The 27,593-nt window shown below is 45.3% G+C and overlaps 2 protein-coding genes across 4 annotated transcripts; one reads left to right on the top strand and one right to left on the bottom strand.

The window, feature by feature from the left end:
* Positions 1–236: 236 nt before the first annotated feature.
* ppm1e (protein phosphatase, Mg2+/Mn2+ dependent, 1E) lies at positions 237–24,088 on the bottom strand. 3 transcript variants are annotated; one of them, XM_058087738.1, is made up of 8 exons: positions 23,942–24,088; positions 22,900–23,090; positions 5,892–6,013; positions 3,512–3,711; positions 2,287–2,475; positions 2,068–2,211; positions 1,913–2,006; positions 237–1,840 (listed from the first exon to the last, which is right to left on the bottom strand). In XM_058087738.1, the coding sequence occupies exons 2-8, from the start codon at positions 23,076–23,078 to the stop codon at positions 957–959; spliced, it is 1,812 nt and encodes a 603-aa protein (XP_057943721.1). In that variant the 5' UTR covers positions 23,079–23,090; positions 23,942–24,088; the 3' UTR covers positions 237–956. The 3 variants fall into 3 exon arrangements, with proteins under 3 accessions (XP_057943721.1, XP_057943720.1, XP_057943719.1); XM_058087737.1 differs by lacking the exon at positions 23,942–24,088 and adding an exon at positions 23,314–23,403; XM_058087736.1 differs by lacking the exon at positions 23,942–24,088 and having other exon boundaries at positions 22,900–23,439.
* On the top strand, positions 23,321–27,123 carry smg8 (SMG8 nonsense mediated mRNA decay factor). The gene is made up of 5 exons (XM_058087735.1): positions 23,321–24,298; positions 24,420–25,320; positions 25,397–25,542; positions 25,615–26,496; positions 26,580–27,123. The coding sequence occupies exons 1-5, from the start codon at positions 23,687–23,689 to the stop codon at positions 26,784–26,786; spliced, it is 2,748 nt and encodes a 915-aa protein (XP_057943718.1). The 5' UTR covers positions 23,321–23,686; the 3' UTR covers positions 26,787–27,123.
* Positions 27,124–27,593: the final 470 nt, after the last annotated feature.

The raw sequence follows: 27,593 nt of genomic DNA, 5'->3' as shown, positions 1-27,593 counted from the left end.
CATGCCCCTCAGTGTAAACAAACAAAACAAAAACCTGCAGGAACAAGAGGCAATGCCATTAGAAGCTTCATCGGACGCTCCGTGTGTTCTGCGAAAAAATGACAAATGGCGGCTGTGCCTTAGCCATCCTGACTGAAGAGTCCTAAAAGTGTGACGATGCTTCTTAAACACTCAACTTAAGGAGGTCGCACTCGGAAGTGGAGCAGCTAGTGTTGTCATACAATGATAAACACGTACCAAGTTCTTTGTTTTTATTTGAAATCTATACTATGTATATATTTTGTAAACTGCTGATATTCAGAGATGCGGGTACATGCTTCTCATTGGGCAATGAAAATGCAAAAAAATGTCAAAACATAACGTATGAAAATTTAGCGCGCTAAAGCCAAACTGTTACAAACGTCTCCCAGCGAGCCTGTAAACGAGCGATGGCGTCACTGATTATTTGATCATTGCCAATTTGGCTGATGGTGCAAAGCCAATGGTGTTTGAAAAAGTACATCGCTCGGCTGCCACCAGCAGAGGCGCTGTGCTCATGGGTTGAGCTACATCAACTTCTCCACAGGCAACATGGTTCTGACTCAATATGACAATGGCTTGGAAACAGGAGTTCAGAACACTTTGGGTTGTATCCTATAAGAAGTCATATGTGAAGGAATGGATGAATTGATGGTTAAGTGTGCTATGAAGTTGTAAAGTGGACATTTTTTGGAATGGCCTGAGAAGGTGAGCCGAGCGCCCCCTGGTGTTAGCTTGACTGATGACGTCATGAAGGAACTTTGGAGCAAAGCTTGTGTTTGGTGTTGACAAACAGAACCACTCAATCTTCACGTTACGAATGCAGGAGCCACAACCACCTAAACTACCCAAACAAAAACCAAAAAAACGGTGTTGTTGAAGGCAGAGGCGGGTAGGCTGGATTAGGAGGCGGGGCTTGAATAAAGGAGGGAGGTGCTTCAGATGGCGGCATCACGGGGCAGTCGAGGCATGGCCCCGCCCGGCCTCCAGGCGGCGTAGCGCTGCACATGCGCCTTCAGGCGATCACGTGGAAAAAAATCTAGCGGCTCCATGAAGCTGTGCGGCCACCTGAGGCCACGCCTCCCGCCAGCGAGCCTGCGGTTCCGCCTGTTGACCCGGCCTAGCAGTGAGGCGGTCTGGGGCCACAGTGGGTCCGTAAAACTGGCAATACTGGACTCCTGGTAAGGAAGGCGGGGCCTGCGCGTGAGTGGGCGTTTCTCAAGTTGACTGGTGTGGAGGCCCAAAGAGATGCGGCCCCCCAGCGCCGGCCCCAGGAGGCTGAGGCTGGTTCTGTCTGTCAACGAGTCTGTGCGGTCTTCGTAGCTGAGGTCGGCGGGGGCCGAGCACTGCTGCAGGGGCCAGCCGCCACGGCTTTTCCCCCCGTTGTCCGCCGTGCTGCCCCCTTCGCCGCCGCCTCGCTCGACCCTGCCAGACTCCTCTTCCTCTTCCTCCTCCTCTTCTGGCTCCTCCTCCGGCTCGGCCGCTGGCTCCTCCTCCACCTCACCTTCTGCCATGCCCTCCTCCTCCTCGTCCTCCGTGCTTGTGGGCGGCGGGGAGCGGGGATCACGCAGGAAGACCACGATGACGGTGATGTTATCGCTAGAACCTGCGTCGCGGGCCGAGGCCACCAGCTTGTGGGCCACCATGGAGGTGTCGCCAGCGTTCTCCTGGAGGTGGTCGCTGACTACCCGTACCGCCTCATCGGGACTGACCGTGTCCCAGAAGCCATCGCAGGCCAGAATTAGGTAGTCCTCCGAGCTGTCCAGAGGGAAGACATTATGGTCTGCATCTCCGCAGATGTAGGGCTTGTGCTCCGAGTCGCCTGGCAACAGCAGCAGGAAGTTAGCTTGTTACCTCATTTGTGATTGGATCAATCTTATCAGTGATGGATTACCGATGGCTCTGGATACCGACAAACTGCCGTTAACCCTCCATGTCCCGAACCAGATGACGCAGCCGCCCAGGGCTTCAATCCTTTGCTTCTCGTCCTGGATGATGGAGTGTTTAGTTAGCTGACATCAATGGTACCATCCTGTGTAAAGACCTCACCTCACGGTCTGGTTTGTGTGGTTTCATCAACTCCACCACCTCTCCCCGGCGCACCAGAATGACCTGCGAGTCCCCGAGCCACGCCACATGCAATGTCCGGCCGCGAAGGAACGTCACCACTCCCGTCGTGCCGCAGCGCAAGTTCTGCCAACGTGACAAACAACAACTTCAGCAAGGAGGAGGGGTTTTGCGACACAGCGCGGCTGCCGACGTGCTCACCTCCCGTGACGCCTTCTTCACAAAGTGCTCGTCTGTGATTTTGAAGGCGCGGCGGAGGGCCTCCCCAGGGTCCTGGCTTAAGGATTCCTGCCGTGATAGGTTGACGTGGAGGTGGTTGGCAGCGTAAATGGCGGCGTCCACGCCACCGTGTCCATCAAACACGGCAAAGAACGCTTGTTCTTCCTGATCCTGGGGAACAACACACAAACATGACAACCAACACACATACATTAACTCTTGAATGTTCTCAACTCCTGTTTCAACACCAGTGTTCCAGAGGAGTTGTGCCAAAGCTGATGATGTGCTTTGGCGGCACACCACAAACAGATTTGGCGCTACCTGTTCATCCTGGCTCACACCTGGTCTGCCAGAGAATAAGAAGATGTAGCAGAAGGGATCAGTGATGCCAACTCCACTTAGCTTAACTTCATTGGTTGCCTGTTTCCTGGGATTAAACTGCTTTAGAGTGGCAAAGGTATATACATACGTATGTATGTTCAAGTTGAAGAACAGAAATACATCTTCTATTTATAGAGCTGTAGCAATGTCAGGAAAGTTAAGTGCAGTCTTCACTTTTGCGTCTCATTGCATATAACTGTGGTGCATTCAAGGAACACCAAACAAAGTGCAAATTCTTAAAATATTATGAATGAAATGAAGACAAATGTGTAAAAACTGGAAGCTTTCTAACAGACTGACATGAAGGCACGTATCGCTCTTCTCAACGAGCAACGAGTGCTGCCGTGGGCGCTTTTTATGTTTTTCACTCACCTTTGTGCCTCATTCTTACAATTATATGCAAATGTAATCATGGTCAGTAGATGTCACCAACCTATCACTGCCACACATAGATTACACTCCTGTGGGAAACACTAGATAATGCTGAAAGCCCAGTTACGCATCTTATGACCATTTAATGGAGCGGAAATCGAATCTGCTGCCATTCTGCAACTTCTACTTTATTTTATAGTTATCATAGGTGGTTCTCTTCCACAGTAATTGCATTGTCAAAACCATAAGTTACGAGTTTGAGTTTGATAGACATTTTCCAATATGATTTTGTCACTTGTGGTGTTCCATCGTAGAATCATTACAGCATACATCACGTCATGCGTTTCTGAAACTTTCTCGATTCCAAGACATGAAACTTGAAAAGCCTTTAAGGCAGGCGCCCAGATGGTGGCCACTGAACAGCTTTGTTTGTACGGTTTTTAGGAGCGGCTACCTGAATGTTGAAGAGCGTGTTGAAGTCAGGGATGATCACGTGCCTGTCCTCCATCTTGCGCCTCATGTTCTTGATGGCATGGATAGAGGTCTCGTAGTACGGCTGCGGGCGGCGGCGGTAGGGCAGCTCCTTGGTCCAGAGGCCGCACGTATCGAAGAGTCGGTTGAAGATCAGCCGAGCCAACTTTACGGCCTCGATCTCTAAAAACGCACACGTTGAATGAATTAGTCCTATGGTGGCTCACACCAAGAAGTGCGAGTCAAGAACCCTGTTATATAATATATACAGCTATATTTGACCGCACAGTCATTTATTAAGTATATTTCATAACACAGCAGCAGCAGAACAAATGTAATACACACAGGCCAGTGAGGTGCCACTCTATTTGCCTCACTAACTTGGCCGCAGGAGAGGAACGTCCAAACTCCATTTTTTACACCATGGTAAGCTGTGACTTTACAAAACAATATAACACTACAATCTAGTGCCAGCCGCATGGTGGACAAGTGGTTAGCATGTTGGCCGCACAGTCAGGGGATTAGGAAAGACCACATCAGTTTGCATGTTCTCCCCGTGCATGCGTGGGTTTTCTCCGGGTACTCCGGTTTCCTCCCACATTCCAAAAACATGCTAGGTTAATTGGTGACTCCAAATTGTCCATAGGTATGAATGTGAGTGTGAATGGTTGTTTGTCTATATGAGCCCTAACGATTGCCTCCCGTCTGAAATCAGCTGGGATAGGCTCCAGCATACCCCGACAACCCAAGTGAGGATAAGCGGCACAGAAAATGGATGGATGTGAGATATACCAAATATAGAAAAATTGACATGTCCACCACTAAGACTATCCACCAATAAAGATATATGCAGATACATATACACAGCACCCCACTTCACTTCATACTTCCATGCAGGATTTTCAGCGGCTCATACATTCACAAGTTAATGTCTTCATTAAAACACGCCAAGTAATGTATTTAGATGTCATTTTATATATTACATGTTTTGAAAGCAGCTACACAGTTACATTATTTTATTTTACATGTATTTTAGTCCTAGGGCGGCATGGCGGTCGAGTGGTTAGTGGCCATTTTCAGATCTCTCCAGAGATGTTCGATCAGATTCAAGTCTGGACTCTGGCTGGGCCACTCCAGGACATTCACGGAGTGGTTCTGAAGCCAATCTTTTGAGATCTTGGCTGTGTGCTTCGGGTCGTTGACCTCAGGCTGGGGCAAAGGTTCATTTTTCAGCAGGACAAGAGTGCTCTGGAGCAGGTTTTCATCCAGGATATCTCTATATATTGCTGCATTCATGTTTCCTTCTATCCTGACTAGTCTGCCAGTTCCTGCTGCTGAAAAACATCCCCACAGCATGATGCTGCTACCACCATGCTTCACTGTAGGGATGGTATTGGCCTGGTGATGAGCAGTGCCTGGTTTCCTCCAAACATGGCGCCTGGCATTCACACCAAAGAGTTCAATCTTTGTCTCATCAGACCAGAGAATTTTGTTTCTCATGGTCTGAGAGTCATTCAGGTGCTTTTTGGAAAATTCCAGACGGGCTGCCATGTTCCTTTTACTAAGGAGTGGCTTTTGTCTGGCCACTCTACCATACAGGCCTGATTGGTGGATTGCTGCAGAGATGGTTGTCCTTCTGGAAGGCTCTCCTCTCTCCACAGAGGAACGCTGGAGCTCTGACAGAGTGACCATCGGCGCCTTGGTCACCTCCCTGACTAAGGCCCTTCTTCCCCGATCGCTCAGTTTAGAAGGCCGGCCAGCTCTAGGAAGAGTCCTGGTGGTTCCAAACGTCTTCCATTTACGAATAATGGAGGCCACTGTGCTCATTGGGACCTTCAAAGCAGCAGAAATTTTTCTGTATCCTTCCCCAGATTTGTTCCTCAAGACAATCCTGTCTCGCAGGTCTACAGACAGTTCTTTTGACTTCATGCTTGGTGTTTGTGCTCTGACATGCACAGTCAACTGTGGGACCTTATATAGACAGGTGTGTGCCTTTCCAAATCATGTCCAATCAACTGAATTTACTGCAGGTGGACTCCAATTAAGCTGTAGAAAGATCTCAAGGATGATCAGTGGAAAAAAGATGCACCTGAGCTCAATTTTGAGCTTCATGGCAAAGGCTGTGAATACTTATGTAAATGTGATTTCTTAGTTTTCTATTTTTAATAAATTTAAAAAAAGTCAAAAAAAAACTTTTTCACATTGTCATAATGGAGTATTTTGTGTAGAATTTTGAGGTAAGAGATTAAATTAATACAGTTTGGAATGAGGCTGTAACATGACAAAATGTGGAGAAAGTGAAGCGCTATGAATACTTTCCGGATGCACTGTAATTTGTGTCTGTGTGATGGATGGTGCCTCACGTGGCAAGGGGTCGACTCCGTCTTCAACGCTCTTGATGAGGTGGTGGATGGTTAGGTCACTCTGCAGGATGCTATCCGATGTCGCTCTGGCCAAGGCCGCCGCCAGAGAGCATGGGCAGTTGCTGTGTGTAGGAACGGAGGGATGACACAGTTAGCGTCTTCTGAACTTAGACCACTTTATTTGTGAATGTATGGCAAGCATGAGGCTGACAATTTAGTTCCTTTGGTGACTTTACAAACAAGCCCAAAACTACAGGAAACAAAACATAAGACAAGCCCAAGTAATAGGCAAATCTGGCATCGCTGGAAGACATGCTTTGTTTATATGTGATGCAATATGTCAACCGGAAAAGCCAAAACTTTTGGGAGGCACTCCCGCATGGCCAATAATTGCAGTGGACATCATGCTGAGGTGTGAAAAACAGAGAAACCAAATCATTTCAGTCATTTGACTAATTTGCGCATGCTAACATACTGACAGAGACAACCACCAACTCCCAATGCTGCTACTATGTATAAAACTATAAATTAAGTTACAGTTAATCCCATATATTGGATTTTAACACTTTTTTTTTTAAAGCACGTTTGATAACACACTTCTTACTTCATAACATGACATCTAATTTAACACAACCTGCCTTGGCTAAAGTAGCATTTCATGTTTTGCACAATAAGAGCACAAGTCATATTTACAATAACATGATGCCTACTGTTGGACTGGAGTGCAAATACAGTAGATGGCTGAATCCTTTATCTAATCTACTAGCACTATAAAAATCACTTAACTACACATCAGTCTCATAACCATGTGACAAAAAACATTGTCAACGTTGTCTTTCGGTCCTTAAAAGGGACAGATATGCTTGATTTTACACGAGTTCAAGCTACAAAGTAATCTTCCAGGAATCACATTTGAATGCAAATCTTGGAGGAGCAGCCCCGGAGAGAGAAACCACGATGAGCTTAAAAAAAAAAAAAAAGATACGAGGGAGGCAAGGCGGGTGGGGTCTCCTCCATCTTTCCATTCATGGAAACCCCCCTCCATTCTCCCTGTCTTTTTCTTGTCCTGACTCGCACCACCACTCGTGGTCCTTGCGGTGGGCGGAGGAGAGTTGGGGGGGTGGGATGCTGAGGTGAGGAGCTCTGATTGGCCAAGGGGGTCCCATCGGAGTGGAAGCCGGTGCACCAATGAGAGCTCGCTGACGCTCGTGCATCACGGTGAAGTCATGTGGTCCGTAGGAGGATTAAAGAAGAGCTTAATCTCACTGCAACAGCACTGCTGCTCGCAAGTAGTCACCAAAATAAAATTAAAAAAAAAATCATATGTTTGTATCAAGTAAGGTTGACTCCTATATAAATACATAGCCTTAGGTAATAATGTCATTCGCGGCATAAATGAGAGCTGACATGTAGTGTGAAAATTGAATTAATTATGCTGGCTGATGTAGTGAAGCAATGGGGGGTGTTTGCATATCATTATCACACTACGAGCAGCACGAAGACGGCAGATGGATACCATGAAGCCACATTATCCCTCAACTGAAGTCATACAACACTGGCATGGAAGCAGGAGCACCTTTGAATGCTGACAGAACGTGAAGAGGGTTAGGAAAGTAGCATGTCAAACATAAGATGTTTTATACTTGTATGCACCATGTAAAAACTATAAGAATACACAAAAATTGCTATAATATTGTACAAATACTAAAAATAAATTAAAGTAAAATGATTACAAAAAGATATACTTACTATTTATCATTTATTTTTATTGATTTTGATTTACCTCAAATTCCCAAAACCTATTCCTGGAGCATTATGACAATGCTCATCTGTTGGCAGTTTTTGCAGAAGTCGTACCAAAACCAAACTCAAACAAATAAAGTTTGCCAAATCCAAAGGACAGCTTGCTGCATTATAACTAACTTGAACGTCACTCGGATAAAAACAGCTCATTGTTATTGTGCTTAAGCAGCGTTACCAAGGTAACCAGCCGAGTCATCTGCTGCGAAGGCCACAGTTGGAAGTCTTCAATCAGTTTTTTCTTCCATGTTTTTCCTGCAATTGTTTGACGACTAATGCTTTTTAATGAACACCGTCATGTTACATTAGTATTTTATGTTTTAAGACAGATTCACCCAGCCAAGCCCTGCTTTCATTTAGAGTTCATCATATCTCCCATGATGCTTTGCTCTCCACTGGGGTCTCCTCTGCTAATGTTTGCCTTACAATCACGAGGGAGGCTTCAACAAGCTGGAGAGAAAAAGAAAAAAAAACGGGGAGCTCTGTCAGAATGTGTTAGGGGATGACTCATGCATGCGGCGGACGTTTTTCTTTTCTTTTCTTTTTTTTTTTAACCATTGCATGATTTTACCCTGCAATGGAGCATCAAGGTTGTTCCCATGGCAACACAGAACCAATTGACAGACAGTCCATGATGTCAGCTGTCCTGCTGCCAACCCCTTTGCAACAACACACTCCATTTTTCCTCTTCCAACTGAAGCTTCTCACCTCCACTTTATTTTTATAACAGCCTTAAAAAGACTTTCTTTGGAATTCATTATGCAAATACCAAATTAAAATGTGATTTGAAAAGAAAGGACGCTGGTAATTTGTGTTTGTGGCAGAAGCAGTGTTGAGAGAAGGCGCTATTCTCAAGAGGGGAAGATTACATAATTTGCAGAGTGCCAGTTAGCCCTTTACAACAGCGACTCCCTTAAGAAGGCGGTTGGAGGACTTTGATGAATTCATTGGTGTACGCGCACGCCATGTGGCCCTTTAGTCTGTTACTGGGCCTTCTGGCATCTTCATGGTGACTGGCAGCAGAGCTTCAGTGGCGCTGCTACACGCACAGGCCAAAACATTAGGTACAGCTGCACAATCTGAATGCACCATTTATGTCTGAATACTAATAGTTAGTATTTGTTTGTGTAACTCTTCTACACTGCCGCACAAAATAGGGTGAAAAGTTGTCAAAACGAACACACCTACTGTGTTGCTTGTGCTATTATTTTTCTAACAAATACGCCTCACCGTAGCACCGTTGGTACACTCCTACAAGTTTGACTTGAAATTTCTTACACACCTTAATGCGCTCTACAAAACACCAGCTGTTACTTAATGGCGTTTACCCTGACAAGCACGTGTGTTATGTTAGGTAATATGTTGTATGGCTGGATATACTGTCCTTGCTATATAGACACATATATAGCTGATTATTTACGTACATATTGCAAAGCCCCCTAAAATGTTCTTAAGCCCTCCCTAAATAATTTGATATTTTTTATTGATATTTTTGATATTGATATAACAAAAAAATCTGACAAATTTCATATAATAGGGCAAAAGCAAGCTAATAAGCGGGCTAATACTAGCAATAATAATCAGTAACAATCAGTAATAATAATCAGAAAAATAATAATGACAGTAATAATAGACTCATTAATAATATAATAATGATTATTATAGGCGGCACGGTGGACAAGTGGTTAGCGCGCAGACCTCACAGCTAGGAGACCAGGGTTCAATTCCACGCTCGGCCATCTTTGTGTGGAGTTTGCATGTTCTCCCCGTGCATGCGTGGGTTTTCTCCGGGTATTCCGGTTTCCTCCCACATTCCAAAAACATGCTAGGTTAATTGGCGACTCCAAATTGTCCATAGATATGAATGTGAGTGTGAATGGTTGTTTGTCTATATGTGCCCTGTGATTGGATGGCGACCAGTCCAGGGTGTACCCCGCCTCTCGCCCGAAGACAGCTGGGATAGGCTCCAGCACCCGCGCGACCCTCGTGAGGAAAAGCGGTAGAAAATGAATGAATGAATGAATGATCTTTGTCCATTGGACAGAATGGTTGCAGAGGTTGAGCAGTGGTTTTGCAGTGTAGATTGTGTGTACTTGTGTAAATTTAATGGTGGCCTAAAACAATTGAGTATCTCTGCTACATCTGTCCAAAAGTGGGAAAGTTATATCCCGGTTCTTGTTTGTTATTTGTTTTGGGGATTTTTTTGAATGTCTACTACATTCATTCATATCCTGTGCATCTCCAGGGGGCTAAGCCCCCCCCTGTCCTCAGAACCTAGTGACGCCCCTGAATGTAACTAATGGCTTTTGGATGAGTTCATATATTGAATATACTATATCAATATTGTCATTTGCAGAGCGCTCTGCTTCGTCTCAAACAAAAAGCTAATTTTTGCCCCCTTTGTTTTGCTCTCTCAGCAGTTCTATTTTAGGTGCACCTCTGGATGTTTGCACAGTGGTGCTGATGTAACACTTCCAAGCAGCGTGGAAGCAACGGGCCGACCACTGTACGCTTTTTTTCGATGCCTTGTGTGGGGTCTGTATACATCTCATATTAAAGCATGTGTGTGTGTTAGGTGGTAGCTAGTCTACAGAATGGGCTCCTCCTAAGGGAGACCACCCATGTTTATTTCTCCTTTGGGGTTCTTGAGCACTACTCCACTACACTTCAACAAAAGCCTGGAGGCAGGATTGCGTAATCTACCAGCTGGATTAACATGGAACTAGTAAAGCCTATAGGGAAACACACATCCTGTTCTGACCTGAACTCTGGCAGGACCTTCACCTCAAACTTATCACTTGTGATCAATGGTTTGGTCAGTGTCTTCTTCTCCTCTTCTTGCAGTTGGCAAGACTAGTCATGAACATTCAATTCTGACCCTCCCAAAGCAGCATGACCACTGTTACCAAATCCAAAATGAAGGAGTATGAAAATATTTTGGAACCTTCACAACAAAAATTCTACCAAATTTGTACTGTCCAGAACCCAACAGTACAGTTTGGGGGACATGAGGTTTGGGGATTTTTGAGAATTTTGCCCATTGTCCAAAGTCCTCATGTCAACACATATTTCTTTCCCTTTTCTGTGCATTCTAATGAGAGAGAACAAGTTAGTATGAGCAAGCTAACAATGTACGTCATTGGATGGGTGGTAGCTATTTTGACTACGACTAATATGTAATACAGTATCTTGACGTATTTTGATTTAAAATATTACCGAAACTTCTTTCCTCGGTGCACTGATTTCACGTACTAGCCCAGGAATTTACTCGACAACAACAGCACAGAAACAGCGACAAGACTTACAATACTCGCTCTGATTGGGATGGCTGTGTCTTCCAGCACAAGACATGTGGTCCAATCCTCAGGTAAAAAATGCTAGGAGCAAAGAAGCATCTTATTGAGTCTCTGTCATGAAATCCACTCTTCCGTCTGTTCTATTGCTGTCTAGGATGTCATCAGTAGTTGACTCTCAGAAATGTTAACACAAATCAGTATTATAAATAGGTTTATATGTGCATAAATCAATTCTAAATGAATACAAATGACAAATTAGACAATGTGGAAGCGATACACCACACGGACACCATCTTCCTGTTCTGTCATGAGTTATTTCTTTTATTCAATAGTGTTTCTCACCTTCGTTATCAAAACACTGGCAGTTGGAGCTTTCTTTAGTTCAATTTGGAGTACTGGGGTGAGAAACACTATTGAATTCAAGAAATGAGTCATGACAAGTCATTACAGAAAGGAAGATGGTGTCTGTGCGGTAGTGGTGGTGCTTGATCTCGCTGCCACAATGTGTCTTTGCAGGTAAAACTATAAATATATGTTTTGTGTTAACATTTTTGGCTCTCTGGATCAGAGGAATTAGAAAGATAAATCCAATTTCTTGAAATCTTTTGTTAGAGTTCTTCTAGAATGAATTAATGATTCTAACTAAGGATCCACTGTACTTCATTACCTTCTATACACACAGTATATACATAGACATACATATAGTACATATACTGTGTATATATAGACACACACACACACAATCCCAACAACAACCGTAGAAAAAAAGATGTTGACTTATGAAAGCAAGCACTGTGAAGTTGACTCATTTATCATTTATGGTACCTTGTGATATTTAGTGACGTAACCCAGGAACACTCAACAATGCCGTGAAGCACCTCCTGGTTGTCAAGAGGTACACGCTTGCTTGATCTCGACCATCTGCCCCCGCGCAGTATTACAGTCTATGGCTGGCCATTGTGGGCTTTGAAAACAGCTGCCGTGAAGCCTCTGCTAAATAACTAGAACTCCTCCTAATACTTTGATTTATACTTTGTGATTACAACCATAGAAAAATTGCATCTTATGTAATGTTTGGAGTTAGCAGAGAAGTTGCAGTCCGCTCAGAATAGCTCCCATCCAGCCATGCACTTAAGTGAAGCGTTTTTAGTCCACCCACACACGCACACGCACGCGCACACAAACACACTTTGTAATTTTCTGCTCCCTTTTGACCACAACTTCCTCAAACAGCATAAGCGTTGCAGAGCGCACAAATGTTTCCTCACGATCAGACTGGTGGAGTCTGGTCTACTGAATAAGCCTGGCTCCTTTGCATTCAGCTCACCTACCAGCGATGTAAAGCATGAGTCATCATTTGAATTATGGTCTTCTTTGGCAGCGTAGTGCGAGACCATCTCACGCTTAAATGTGTGCGTGTCCCAGCTGCTGCAGAATGGAAAAAAGAGGACACTGCACACTTTTTTTGAAGGTCACCACACTGCCAAAAATGGGGCCTCTCCAGATTTGAAGTTAATTATGGCGCCTCCTTCAGAGATGTCAATGTGAGTCACTGCTGCAAAGGCGAGTGAGGCTTTATTCTAATTATTTTGCAAAAAAAATTCAGTTGAGCTTATGCAGGATAAAAGTGCTGTGTTTTATAAAGCAGCAGGACAGAAAGTCTCTAAATTCAAGTTTAAACGTTTATTTGATTTTTTTTTTATCCTATTGCCTGTTTCTGCCACTCTTCCACAAGTCGAGACAGGAGAATCCTACATGCCTCAAAGGTGACTCAACAGCTCAAAAGTAGCAGCAGAAAAACGCCGTGTGCTGCACGGCATGTGAAGGTCTCCCATTAATCAAGTAGGCCCTACTGGCAACACGCCATTTTTGTATAGCTCTAATGGTAATTGCTGTGTTTTGTCCACGCCTTTATGATCCAAGAAGCAATTTTATGTATATACTGAAACTCTGCCCTTGTCCAATGTAATAGATGCCATATATCATGTGCAACAATGTAACACAAGGTGTGGAAAAGGACGACACAAACATTAGCAACACCAGCATAGCTATGTGAGCTTCAGTGCTAAGATTACATTCATTATTTGAACATCATCATCATCTTGGATCAGACTATTCACTGAAGATAAAATAATCAAACAGCTCCACATCTGTAGATTTATTTTCTACTGCTTAGCCTCACGAGGGTTGCAGGGGGTGCTGGAGCCTATCCCAGCTGTCTTTGGGCAAGAGGCGGGGTACACCCTTGACTGGTCGCCAGCCAATCACAGGGCACATATAGACAAACAACCATTCACACTCACATTCATACCTAGGGACAATTTGGTTTGTTTTTGGAATGTGGGAGGAAGCCAGAGTCACCGGAGAGAACCTGCAAACTCCACACAGAGATGGCCGAGGGTGGAATTGAACTCGAGTCTCCTAGCGGTGAGGCCTGCACGATAACCACTCGACCGCCATGCAGACCTAGATTTATTTTAAGAAGTGCAAAAGCTGTCCTCTGTTAAGTGGTGGGTGTATACACCGGCCAAGCTCATCTAGCAAGGGGCGGGTCAGAGGCAGTAACATGCCATGGAAAGCGCCAACTTCAAAAATGAGCTTTTGAGTGTCCTTTACTTTCTAAAGTGGAGCAAACAAGTGAGGGAGACAATAGATTTTTCCCACGTTTGGTGCTCAAACAGGCTCTAGGGACACATTACTGCTCGAACATCATTAAAAAATCACTTTTGTATAGCAGGAAACCTTTAAGAGAGATAAAATATAGAAGAAATGTCAAATACCTAATAACAGCAATGACTTTGGGCCTATGATATACCATGATTGTTCACCAAGTGTTGGAGAAAAGCAAATACAGAGGGCTCATCAATTGCCAGTGATGGAGGAGCAGGAACTCAGACTGCCCTTGGTGGTAATCCCAGCGAGACACTCTAATTAAGGGATTAATCCTGCCACTAATTTCAAAGGATAGCCCGGGATAGCCCGGTCCGGAAGTGGCCTGGAAGATTGAAATAACCCTCCCCCAAAAAAAGAGGAGAGGATGGACGTCCGACATCCAAAAGCACACAGACGTCATGAAGTTCTGACGATTTTTTCCAGTATGGACTTTATTAAATGCTTTGAAAAGCGTCCATCAAAGTATTAACAGTCTGAAATATGCCCCCTTTACTCAGACTTTACTCAGGGTTAAAGTGGGTCGGCTAGTTTTATGTCCCGTTTATAAACCGGCCCAGAAATACCCCAGGGTATAAGACAGGCTAACCCACTTTAACCACGGACATAGTCTAAGAATGAGTACACCCTCATCGTTGGTGCAGGAAAACTATAGGGGGTTTCTGTTTTTAAAAGTTGATCTAGGAAGGCGAACAGTGATTTCCCAGAAGCCTCGGAGGAGGTGCGTCTCTGTGGACCAAATCTCCTGGCTTCTTATCGCTCTGATTAAACCGTGAGAGAGCAAGCAGACAGACAGATGGCAGCATGAAAACAACAAGACAGGACTTTGTGGAAGTCCTGTCTTGTTGATTTTGGTGTTGTGGACTCTCGCTTTTAGATCTGATTGTACTGCTTGGCTTAAGACTTTCAAAAGTGCACTGGACGTCTTATGTCTGAGTATGTGAAAGTAGTTCATGTTGAAAAGGAGGTCAGTTCATTGCGACACAGTACATGTGGGACCTGAGCGGATGGTCTGATTTGACGTCTGTCAAGTGACAAAATCAAGTCAGCATCCAGCTGCAGTCCAGATCACTGCCATGGTAATGCACATCCCTCATGACATTGTGGGATCCTTGCATCTGCCAGGTCTCGCCGTGACCTCTAATGTTCCGCATAAGCAGGGGAAAGGGCGGCCACGCCGTAATGGGGAATGTGCTCAAGAGGCTGTTCAGTGAATACCGCTTCATCCCACAAGCAGAATGCTAATGGAGCTTTGGGGGAAATAAAAAGCTCAGGGCTTAAGATGCTTACAAGGAAACAACGTTCCACCAATAGTGGGGACCTTGAATACAGGTGTGTCCCACATCTTTCTCACATTTCTGTAAAAATAACAGTTCTTATTTTGTTGGAAATGTCTGTGTGTGTTTCTGCCATAAATTTTGGGCACCCGGAGAGTACAGACGTCTGTCAAGAACCACTGCTCCCCCAATATTGTGATTCACGACAAAATAATAATCCTACATTTTTTTTGGGATCAGTCATCCTACATATTTTGTTGAACCTGTTGGAAATTGTGGAAATTTTAATTCTGAACTTATTTTGAACACAAACAAACGCCAGCAAAAACCATTACCTCCGCGCTGCGCTTGGCGGAGATGGCGGAGACAGGAGCGCTATGCTATATTTGAAATCACCATGATTTGAAGCCCTAACCCAAATTCGTAACCTTAACCCTCAACCTAATTTAAAATCCAAAGCCTAAATTGAAACCCTAGTTTCAACCTAGTTTGAAACCCTTACCCTAAATTTGAAAATAGGGATGTTCCAATCTGTTCATTAGGATCAGGATCGGCTGTATTTTGAAGATTAGATGAAAACGGCTTCCGCCATGAGATCGGGCCGATCCAGTTGCCATATAAGGTTGGTAACTCTGGGCCAAACTAGGTGCGGAAATGCGCCTTAAAGCTGGTTGCCACTCAGCTCCCACCACCTGCAAAAAGGACAAAACGCGAACCGTGGTGAAGTTAGTTTCGTTTTAGACGTTGGATATTGAGCTCCGTAGTGACAGCAGTAGTCCCCTCCTCACTGTGCCCAGGCTGCTGTGCCATGGTACAGGGATCTCACACAGGAAATGCTGCTCTAATCGCTAGATGGGACCATGAATAAATTACTTTTGTGTTAAAGAGAGTTTGTTATACATCCTAAAAACACAACAAATTGATCTATAACCATGTCAAATGATTAGTCCTATCATGAAAGTATTTTGCAGGCCCATATTTTCCTGTTTTCTCTTTTATTGGATTCAGGACCTGACTCAGAGGTTTGTTACAAAAGCCAAACAATATTGTTGGCCACCATATGTAATAAAAAGTTAATGCTTTGAAGAGTTATTTTCAGAACCACATTCAATTCCACAAATTAATGGACAAAATCGGGACATTCCTATTTCAAACCCTAATCCCAGTTTCAAATCCGAATACCAACTTGAAAGATTTATTTACGTCCCTGTATTAGCGGCAAGACACTGCAGCTTCCAGCAGCCAGCCTAAGGAAATCCTCATTAAAGAAGTCTGGTGGTTGTTTAACACAAAGCAGGCTAGTCCTTGAACGAGAGGACACAACTTCAGGGGGTTGCCCAGTTGGGAGGTAGAGGTGCACGGGCCTCTGCTGAATGCTAATAAGCTTGAGCGCTTAGTAAAACGGCTCCAAGCAGAATGACTCCTGCTAAAAATCAGTGAGGCTTTTCTTCCAATGCAAAACAGGAAGGTACATTATCATTCTTGGTCAAATATGGAGCCACTTGTTGTGCAACATTGTGGTAAGAAGACAGTTTTAATGACTCTATGGCTTACCATTCATTCGTGACATTGCAGGGTTTTTTTTTTTTTTGACAGTGGCCTTTAACGCGTCCGGCAGCTCTTTCAACTCAGCCTACTTGCCTAATTGTAATGTGTGCGCATGTGTGTGTGTGAGAGAGGGAACACCAGAGGAAGCCGGATCAACCCTGCTGTGTCTTAACAGCTGTGGGAGACGTTCAAGAGAGACTCTCCCCTCAATTACTATCTTTCAACTGTGCATGAGCGTGTGTGCACGGTCTTTGTGGGAACAGTTTATGATGGAGACTTCTGAGAACATTCTGGCCTGTTAATTAATAACAGCACAAGCACAAATTAAAAAACAAGAACAAAGTCTCTGCGTGGAGTGCAACTTCCCATTGCTAACATCCTCTTTCTGTTGTTTAGGCTGGCTGAAACTGAATTTACAGTGCCTCTGCTGGTTGCTGCTAAGTAGCACGCCACTGTGCTTCCAACTGCCTCACAAGGTCATTCATTCATTCATTTTCTACCGCTTATCCTCACGAGAGTCGCGGGGGGTGCTGGAGCCTATACCAGCTGTCTTCGGGCGAGAGGCGACTGGTCGCCAGCCAATCACAGGGCACATATAGACAAACAACCATTCACACTCACATTCATACCTATGGACAATTTGGAGTCACCAATTAACCTAGCATGTTTTTGGAATGTGGGAGGAAACCGGAGTAACCGGAGAAAACCCACGCATGCACGGGGAGAACATGCAAACTCCACACAGAGATGGCCGAGGGTGGAATTGAACCCTTGTCTCCTAGCTGTGAGGTCTGCGCGCTACAGATTCATCATGTGAACTATAATGTTCCTATAATGCAAAGATGTTCTGTCCAAACACTGCTCATTGGCATTAAAGCTACAGACACACAAGTGGGGCTTACTAAAACCACTAAATTCCAGCACCAAGGTAATATTTTGGACAACACATTCCCAGTGCACTACTGTGGACCCTCTGAGACTTATTGGGACCTTTAATATATTCCAAGAGGCCATCCATTCAGGAATGCAGAGCAATTGTGTCATCAACAGATTATCTCAGAAATACAGAAACAAACAAGTTTTCTTCCACTACTTGAATGATTTCATACTTTCTCTCTGTGACTTACTACTGGGTCTTGCATAACAGTCATGCACAATAAAGCACATTGTCTCCTGCAGAATTTTCTTGGGCTGCTGTTGTAACGTGTGAAACATTTGGCTATAAACCAGACTTTCTATTCACACGGCCTCAGTGGCCAAAGAAATATGCACTGGTTTGGGGCGACGGCAGCGCATAGTCTTTTCAGATGGGACTCACGGCTCTCGAGAGAGGGGGAAAAAAATTGATGAAAACTTGACTGGCCTCATTTTATAAAGATACACCCTGAACTCCCTGAAGACCCAGAACACCCCTAAACTGAGATTCTAACAAGTCCATTCCCCCACCATCCATTAAAACACAGAGGGGGTCTCTCCTCTCGCAAAACTCTATTATTAGCTGTTCATCCCAGAGACAAACTAATGACATGTTGGATGAATCACCAGACCTGCTGCCTCCGACTCTCATTATCACTCACTGTGCTGCTAACAGTAGACGGCCATGTAGGATGCTGGCCGCAACAGCCGCACGCCGTCGGTCTCCTTCAGTAACTCCATAAAGCCGTTGCCAAAAACATTTTCAAGTATGAGACTGAGGCCCACAAGTTATCAGGAGTGCAGTACAATCAATCAGTGCAGGTTTAGGAGCAAAATAACAGTAATAGAAGTTGATTTCAAGAGACGCCAATCAAAGATGTTTTTATATTGGGAATCTTGCAAGGTTAAGTATGTCGAATGCCGAGAAAGTGTCACCGCTTCACTGTACTTAAATTCTAAATATGCTTTAAATATGAAAATATGCTTCAAAACTGCAAACACCTTACCTGTTTTTGAGGCATCTTCAAAGGGTAGGTTTTATTTTATTTTGGTTTTATCATGCAGCATTTAACTTTGCTTGTATGTTAAACAGAACTTCAGAAATTGCTAGTATTTGTCGTCTCCCAGCTACAAAATAGTAATTAAATTGATTAAACGTTATTAACAGGCAAAATTGGGGGTTGAATAATTTTGGACTTTATATATACAGTTGTCCCTTGCTACATCGCGGTTGAAACGGGAGATCAGGAAGACATGGGTCGATTTTCCGCTTGGGCATACGTATCTGTGTGGAGTTCGCATGTTCTTCCCGTGCTTGCATGCATTTTCTCTGGGTACTCTAGTTTGCTATCACTTCCAAAAACATGCTAGGTTAATTGGCGACTCCAAATTGTCCATAGGTATGAATGCGAGTATGAATGGTTGTTTGTCTATATGTGCCCTGTGATTGGCTGGCCAGGGTGTACCAGCATACCAGCAGACCCCTGTGGCCTTATTGAGGATAAGCAGTATAGAAAATGGATGGATGGATGGAAGAATATAATCTTCCTTTAGCTATGCTGAAATCCCTATCTAATACCAAAAGCAAAAAAGAACAAAATATGACATAAATATTTATAAATAATAATAAAGTACCCTATAATTTCCACGAGAAAAAAGGAACCTACTGTTAAAAGGTGGAATCTCACTGATATTGAAGTTGTGAATGAAATGCTGTGATCATGAGGCGAAGGAATGTTTGGGTGGGGAAGCATTTCCTCAGCAGAACACTCATTCATAGCGGTACGTCCTCACAAAAACTAACCAGCCTGAAGTAAGTCAGCGAGAACACTATTGACCAAGCGTGAGCTCACGTACAGCAATGGTCAGTGGTAACTGGCTGGGTTAGGTTAGTTTAGCAGAGCATGCTAGTGCAATGGTGTGTTTGTATCAAATATGTGTTTTAGGTAATGTACGAGTAACCGAGTGTTGACGACAGCCACGAACTGAAGAGACACCCACCTTGCTATCTCATTTAGCAACTGCCCAAATACATTTGAAACACACCCCATAATTCTCTCTGGAAACAGTTAACCGCGATTTGCTATTGACATGAAAATTGTGTATTTGATTGATGTTTTTAATTTTATTCAAGCAAATAACTGCAGTTCCTAATTGCCATACTCATGAATTCCATTGTATTCATTAGCTTGTTATCTAATGACTACTTGGGCTCAAAACGTCAAATTCATCGGCTACTCACATCATTAATGTTTACACAGAAAGACTCAAGTGCGTGGGTTTTCTCCAGGTACTTCGGTTTCCTCCCACATTCCAAAAACATGCTAGGTTAATTGGCGACTCCAAATTGTCCATAGGTATGAATGTGAGTGTGAATGGTTGTTTGTCTATATTTGCCCTGTGATTGGCTGGCGACCAGTCCAGGGTGTACCCCGCCTCTCACCCGAAGACAGCTGACCCTTGTGAGGATAAGCGATTGAAAATGAATGAATGAATTTAATGAACTATCATCCAAGGCCTAGCGCCTCTGGGACGTTTTAATGTAATGTTTTAATGTCACAAGACCTTGCGGCATCTCTGCTACAATCTGACTGATCTGACAAAAAGTAATTGATTTCATAAAAAAAAATCCAATGTTACGAATTGAAATGCTGTTTGAATTTGGTAAGCAGACGCCAGACTGGATTTCTCCTGGATCTTGTTCAGCGTTACTTACCCCTTCTAAAATGCTTCACAGCAACACTGAAAAAGACGCCAGGCGATCAAAATGCATTAAAAGGCGTTACTGCAGCCACAGGCAAATGAAAGGGGGATATTTCCCAGATCAAGCTCAGACAGTCAACTGGAGGAATTTGGTGAAAAGCCATTTCACAAAGCCAGACTGGGCACTGACGCCAACACGACTGATGCAAGTTCAGCCAAACCTGGTTTAGGAGATTCGCTGACATCAGGATTCCCCCTATCGTAAACAAGCTTTGTGTGGGTGGCTGCTGATTGAAAAGACAAATAGTTTTCTATGAACGAAAGAGCGGGACAAGACTAGACAAAACAATTATATATGCAGCACATGTTGAAACAGCAAGTTATAATGAAAAGGGTTATCCCAGTTCAATAGCAATGCCAGTTAAAAGGTCAAATCAAACTATGACTTGGAGGAACAGGAAGAGGAAGTCCCCTGTCGTCCGGGGGCTGTCGTCATGCTAACGGAGGAAGTGAAGAGGGTGGAGTTGCGCTTTGGGCTTACAACACACAATAACAAAATGAACAGCGGCGTTGCAAACAACACTGACGCTCGCCTTCAGGAAGAAACGCTTCTTCCTCAGGAAACTGACCTTTTCAGTGACATGTTTAAAAACAAAATGTTGATTGTAGTAGTGTTTGCAGGAGACATGGATGTTGCCGCAGATTGTAAATTTTGATGAAGCAAAACTATCTTTGAGGAAAGCCCACCAGTAGAGCCGATGAAGGCAGAGTTTGGTTTTCCTAGAATTTCCCCCTTGTGGGACTAAAAAAAGGTTTATAAATTTTGAATGTTTGTACAAAGTACTTTTTTGTGATGTTTTTGTTAAGTAAACAAACTGCTGCATGTGATTTGTACATGTTTGGACTGACAAAAACACCGTACCAAAGAGATAAGTACTTGGAGCGCAAAGATACAACCAACAACCTTTATGCATTTAGCACATACTTTAAATGCTCAACATGCATTAACACAACAAGGAACAAGACTGGCTTATAAATTGGCTGACCATAATTACCATTTCATTGACCTAACACAGTTATATGCTCGAAGTGATTGCTGCTGCCCCCGAGATTAATTGAGATCTACCAGTCTGGAAAAGGTTATCAAGCCATTTCTAAAGCTTTGGGACTCCAGCAAACCACAGTGAGAGCCATTGTCCACACATGGCGAAAACATGGAACAATGGTGAACCTTCCCAGGAGTGGCTGGTCAACCAAAATGACCCCAAGAGCACAGCGACGACTCATCCAAGAGGTCACAAAAGACTACGCAACATCCAAAGAACTTCAGGCCTCACTTGCCTCAGTTAAAGTCAGTGTTCATGACTCCACCATAAGAAAGACACCGGGCAAAAACGGCCTTACTGGCAGAGTTCCAAGATGAAAGCCACTGCTGAACAAAAAGAGCATGAAGGATCGCCTCAATTTTGCCAGAAAACATCTTGATGATCTCCAAGTCCTTTGGGAAAATTGAGACAAATGTGAACTTTTTGGAAGGTGTGTGTCCTATTACATCTGGCATTAAAGTAATGGCCATACCAGAATATCATACCAACAGTAAAATATGGTGGTGCTAGTGTGATGGTCTGGGGCTGGTTTGCTGCTTCAGGATTCTTTGGGAAACTCAGGAGACAACCTCGGGAACAGTTTACAAAGAATGAAAGCACATAACTACATCTTATTGGCAATTTGTTTACATGCTAATTGCATTTTGGGACCCTGATAAGGTGTCAAAGTATTTTTAAAAACAACACCATTGCCTCTTACATTCACACAACCAAAACAACAATGGCGGATTACTAGACAGTAGTTGCGATGTTTATGATACCATTCCATCAATGTGTGCATTTACTACACCGCTTCTATAATGCAAGCTACTTACGGCTAATTTTAAACATGCCTCGACGTAAGTTTCTTTATAAGACACACTGCCAACTATCGATTCACATGTTACAGACTCACATTAGATAAGATAAACTTTATTTATTCCAGATTGAAGAAACGTCACAGTTTCATATATGCGAAACAAGTGTGATTAGTGACACCTGACATCCTGCTACCAACACATGCTCTCCAACACCAGTGGAGTGCCAACCCAAGTGCAGTTGTGGGCGACCCAAGCACGGTTGCACCCCCCCTTGCCATCGGGTGCCCTAGATGCTTTTTTTCTTTTCCCAGCACAGTTTCTGCACCTATTTTGGATTCTAAACCAGGCCAGCAGGCAGAGCATCTCATCTCACTTTTACAGTTTTTGTCACACACATTCAATTCAGCTACACACCTACAGTATATGAGGTTGTTCATCTGCATCACACACCCCTTCCTCCATGATTTAATGCTTATATTTTGCAGACCCTTTGTCTCGGATGTTATATGGTGGCAAATAACATAACCGGTGGGGGTTATTTTTAGCCTGCGAGAAGATGGTCAGGAGCGATGGCGCTGGCTTCCTCCCCCGCCTATGCAATGATGACGTAGGCCTGTTACGCAAAATCGGGGGTTCACCTTTTTTTTTTTTATTAAGTTGACCTCCAGTATAGCGGAACAACACAAACGGATACAGACGGTAAAAAAACAATAGAAAATGAAAAATGCAAAGCAGTTTGGACACACCCAGCGTGGTGTGAGGTTAGCGGGCATGTCAACCAGACCAAGTAGCAACCCCTTCTTGCGGCTTTCACATTCGCGACTTCACACGGAGGCAGTAACAAAAAAAAGAATGATATTTATATTGATATAACAGAGAAGATGTCACTTAACTATTTGTAGAGGTGCTGCAGACACAAGTCGAGACATTCCCCCTCCACCTCGTCCTCACACACCAGGTCCGTCAAGGGGCGCGCAGGCGGCGGGGCGCTCTCCTGCACAGGCGGGCTCATCTCCCTGAGAAAGAGCTCCAGGAACCGTCGGAAGTTTTTCTCCTCTGCAGAGCCGGCCATCCTTGCTCATTCCTGGACACAACACACTCACAGTCACTCACAGCTCCGCCGTCAGTACGTTAACTCGGCGCTGGTGGCTGGTTGTCTTCGGGAAGACTCGGTGCAAGCTGACCGAACTCGACGGTGGACTTTGGGAGGGAGCTACCGACCTAGCTAGCTAGTAGTACCAGAGTCTACCCGGTGGAAGGGGGTGGGGAACTAACGGCGTGTCTCGAAGCGACAAGGGAGGTACTACCGGACTAAAATGTTTCGAGTGCCACTTCTCCCATTCACTGCCGAGTGAAAGCAAGTGCCGCGTTATCAGGGATTTCGTCTATTCGGGAGGCGGGTACGTCACGGGTGACGTTGACGTCGGGGACGTGAACGCGCACGCACTGCTGCAACTCTTTAAAAATAACCTACAAACACATCAATATACTACAATGAATTAACTCAAAGTTTCATGTTTTAAACATTAATACATGAAAGCGCTTGTTCTAAAAAAAAAATCCGGAAAATTTTACATGGGGCGGAACAGTATGTTGTATCCAGCCGAACATGTTACTTCAAAAACCCGGAAGTAGAGTTGGTGCGTCGCTGTTTTGATTCCCCAATTGTTTTTGTCCAAGATGAAGGACAATATGGCTATGAGTATGAAGTCTCTTCTACGTGTGTTGGAGGACGCCGAGCACCGGGACGATGGGTTGTGTGTGGTCGGCATCTTCGGGAAAAGCAACATGCAGGTCGGCGCTCTGAAGGAGTCTCTCGTCAACAACCTAGCAGACAAGCACATCTTCTCGGTTTTCGGTGGACCAGACGATGGCAGTGGCACGGCGGACAATGGCATTCAGGCTTTCCACAACCAAGACAACCGGGTCCTGTACCTGCTGCTCTCTTCCGTGTGCGACAGCCGCCAACTGCTGCGGGCTTGTCAGTCTCTGAGTGCGGGGGCCGGTCACGCGGACTCCCACGACTTCTGGAAGGGCCTGGACAGGCAGCACTGCCTCCACCTGCTCTACATGTTCTCAGTGTGCCACGTCCTCCTGCTCGTCCACCCGAACCACACGTTCGATGTCACCTACGACCGGCTCTTCAGAGCTTTGGACGCCCTGCGACAGAAAGTGTTGCCTCTTATCCGAGTGGCCATCAAGGACTGCCCGGTGTCCAAAGAGTGGAAGGTGAACTGTCGGCCCTGTCCTCCAAGGCTGCTCTTCGTCTTCCAGATGAACGGAACTCTCAAGGTGAAGTATTTATTCATACCATCATGTAAAAATAGTTTTAACTGAACACATTCTATTAAACTCATTAACAGGATCCGAGAAAAGCTACCAATGATGACTTTTACTGTTCATTTCTTTGAAGGTGTCAAATGGTTCTGAGTTGGGCTCTCACCCTGACAAGCCCAAGAAGCACTCCCCCAGGAGGCGCCTGCAGCACGCCCTGGAGGATCAAATTTACCGCATCTTCCGCAAAAGCAGAGTCCTGACCAACCAGAGCAGCAACTGCCTGTTCACTGTGCCGGCCAACCAGGCGTTTGTTTACGTGGTGCCGACTGCCGATGAGGACCCCGTGGGCTCCCTGCTGGGCCAGCTACGCTCTAGCTGCACCGCGTGCGAGCAGGACTCAGGTACACTGGTGTTGGGGCCCAGGCGGTACCAGCAGATGAGGCGTTCGGCCCGGCAAGCCGGCTCTGGTGTAGATCTGTTTGGAGCATCGGCGAGCTGTCAGCTGGTGGACTGCAGCTTGAAGGAGTTCCTGTGGCAGCATGTGGAGCTGGTGCTGACCAAGAAAGGTTTTGACGACAGTGTCGGTCGCAATCCTCAGCCTTCGCATTTTGAGCTGCCAACCTACTCCAAGTGGGCGCAGGTTGCCTTGAGACTCCACCAAGTCCTTGTGAGCGGCGCCGAGGAGGACATGGCCGAGTTGGCCGCCAAAGTGCAGAGCCAGCTGAAGGTGCTGGATGCGTTCCTTGATGCAGACACCAAGTTCTCGGAGAACCGGTGCCAGAAGGCGTTGCCCCTGGCCCACAGCGCCTACCAGTCCAACCTCCCCCACAACTACACCACCACTGTTCACAAAAACCAGCTGACTCAGGCGCTGCGGGTGTACAGCCAGCACGCTCGTGGCGTGGCATTCCAGCGATACGCCTTACAGCTTCACGAGGACTGCTACAAGTTCTGGAGCAATGGACACCAACTGTGCGAGGAGCGAAGCCTTTCCGACCAACACTGCGTTCACAAGTTCCACCTTCTGCCACAGCCAGGTGAGCATATTGGACCAGGAACAAATATTGGTGTAAAGTTTTATTTTATTCTTTAATTTACCTGTGATCCCTGCAGGAGAGAAGACAGATGTGGATCACAACCCACCCATTCTGAACCACAACAGCAGGGGGCGCTCTACAAGTTCTTGTAACTGTGGAAGGAAGCAGGCTCCACGGGAGGATCCTTTTGACATCCAGACAGCAAATTATGACTTTTACCAGGTCTGGAATCCTGATCCAAGGACTTGACGTTCAATTCGTATTTGTACTTGTAACCCCTGCTTTCTGTCATAGTTGCTGGAGGAGAAATGCTGCGGTAAGCTGGAGAGGATCGACTTCCCCATCTTCCAGCCGAGTACTCCCGACCCAGCTCCAGCCAGTAACCGGGGACAGCGCCCTCCTTGCGAGGCCTCTGCATCAGGTGATGTAGACAGACTGAAGGAGTCCAGCACCGCCCAGAGCCACACTCCTGGAGACACCAGCCTGAGCCTGGCCCTCAGTCTGGGCCAGTCCGCCGACAGCCTGGGGCCTTACGGCGATGGGGATGCAGCTGAAAGCCAAGTCCAGCAGAAGCGCCCAAGCCTTGCGGATCGCCAGCCCTCCACTGTGGAGTACCTTCCTGGTATGATGCACTCTGGCTGTCCTAAGGGCCTGCTGCCCAAGTTCTCCAGCTGGTCCCTGGTCAAACTAGGCCCTGCCAAGTCGTACAACTGCCACACGGGTTTGGAACAACCAGGTTTCCTCCCTGGCTCTTCCTTCCTCCTTCCATGGGACTTGGTGATCCGTTCTCGCTCAGAGGAGGAGTCCGGACTGGAGGCTTTGGACGGGGGTGCCTCCTCATGGCCGGCCCCCAATAAGACCCTTGTGAGCAAGCGAGGGAGTGCCGGGGGTCTCGGCAGGGGTCGCAGGAGGGATGACACGGCGCGGGCCTTTGTGGGATTCGAGTACGAAGACGGCAGGGGAAGGCGCTTCATCAGTTCTAGTCCTGATAAGATCGTGAAGGTGCTGGGCCCAGGTGGTGCCAAAGACCCTGCCAGCAGGGTGCTGAACACCGACATGCCGCTGTACATCCCGACACCCTCCCAGGGGCGTGGCCTGAAGCCCCACTTTGCTCAGCTGATTCGTCTTTTTATTGTGGTGCCTGACGCTCCGCTTGAAGTTACCCTCAATCCTCAGGTGAGCAAAGCAACTCTCCTCAGTTAGCGATATATATTTTATTATTAATTTTATTATCAATCATGATCCTAAACTTTTTGTAGGTCCAGCCCGGTCCTCCCCCATGCCCGCTTTTCCATCCCGAGCAGGCAGATGTGGTGTTGCCACCCGACAGCTTCTGGGTGCTGCGCTTCCCTTTTGCCTACGCCACAGAGCTCGGACCCTGTTACCCACCCAAGGAGAACCAGCCCCTCAACAACTACAAGGTCCTGCGAGGGATCCTCAGAGCCACTACGGCTAACCCTCAGTGAACCCTGATGATGACCCCCTTCACCGGACTAAACTCTCTCATAATGTTTCTGTGTATCACTTTGAAAAACGACAATATAGCCAATCATGACTTTAAAGCACTGATTGTGACGACTTGAACTAGCATTTATCGGTTTGAATTATGTACGTACGCTACGCCATCTTGCTCCTCGCCTTCAAGCCATCTTGCATATCTTGACTGCAAGCTGATTAATAGTAGAGGAGTGCCATGGATGCTCACTGAGTTAACTGTCTGCAAACACCACCCCCTAGCGTTTTGGTATAGAATTACCCATCACTCACAGTATTCAGTATTAATAAATGAAATATTTTCACTGTTGACGACTTTCTAAATGTTTTCAACATTATTAGAGCCTTGTATACATAAAATAGCACTCATACGATATACTATTATACATATATCATACGATATATATACTATTATTCTTTGTTTATACCACATTGTTAATGCGCAGGCTATGAGATGACATGCAGAGACATGAGACTGCCGCCGCTTTAAGCATCGCAAAATACCAAGTTAATTAGTTTGCCTCCAATTTATTTATTCTGAAATTAAGAAAAGGTTGCTTACGGAGTGGAGAAAGACAAAGTAACGAGCCAAAAACTTACCACTTCCACACGAAATGGGAGAAGAACTTGTTTTCACTGTCAATTTGGACATGCCATGGCTGATCATGAAATGTTAAGGTAATGTCTCATCAATATAACATTACTTATGCCTAGTGACCAGAATACTTTTCAATATTTTTGATTAATAATAGGCCATAGTCAACCACAAAACAGTGATC

This window comes from Doryrhamphus excisus, chromosome 11 (genome assembly GCF_030265055.1).
Source record: "Doryrhamphus excisus isolate RoL2022-K1 chromosome 11, RoL_Dexc_1.0, whole genome shotgun sequence".
Taxonomy (NCBI): domain Eukaryota; kingdom Metazoa; phylum Chordata; class Actinopteri; order Syngnathiformes; family Syngnathidae; genus Doryrhamphus; species Doryrhamphus excisus.
The sequence above is the reverse complement of the archived record's forward strand: the minus strand, read 5'-3'. Positions and strand labels throughout refer to the sequence as shown.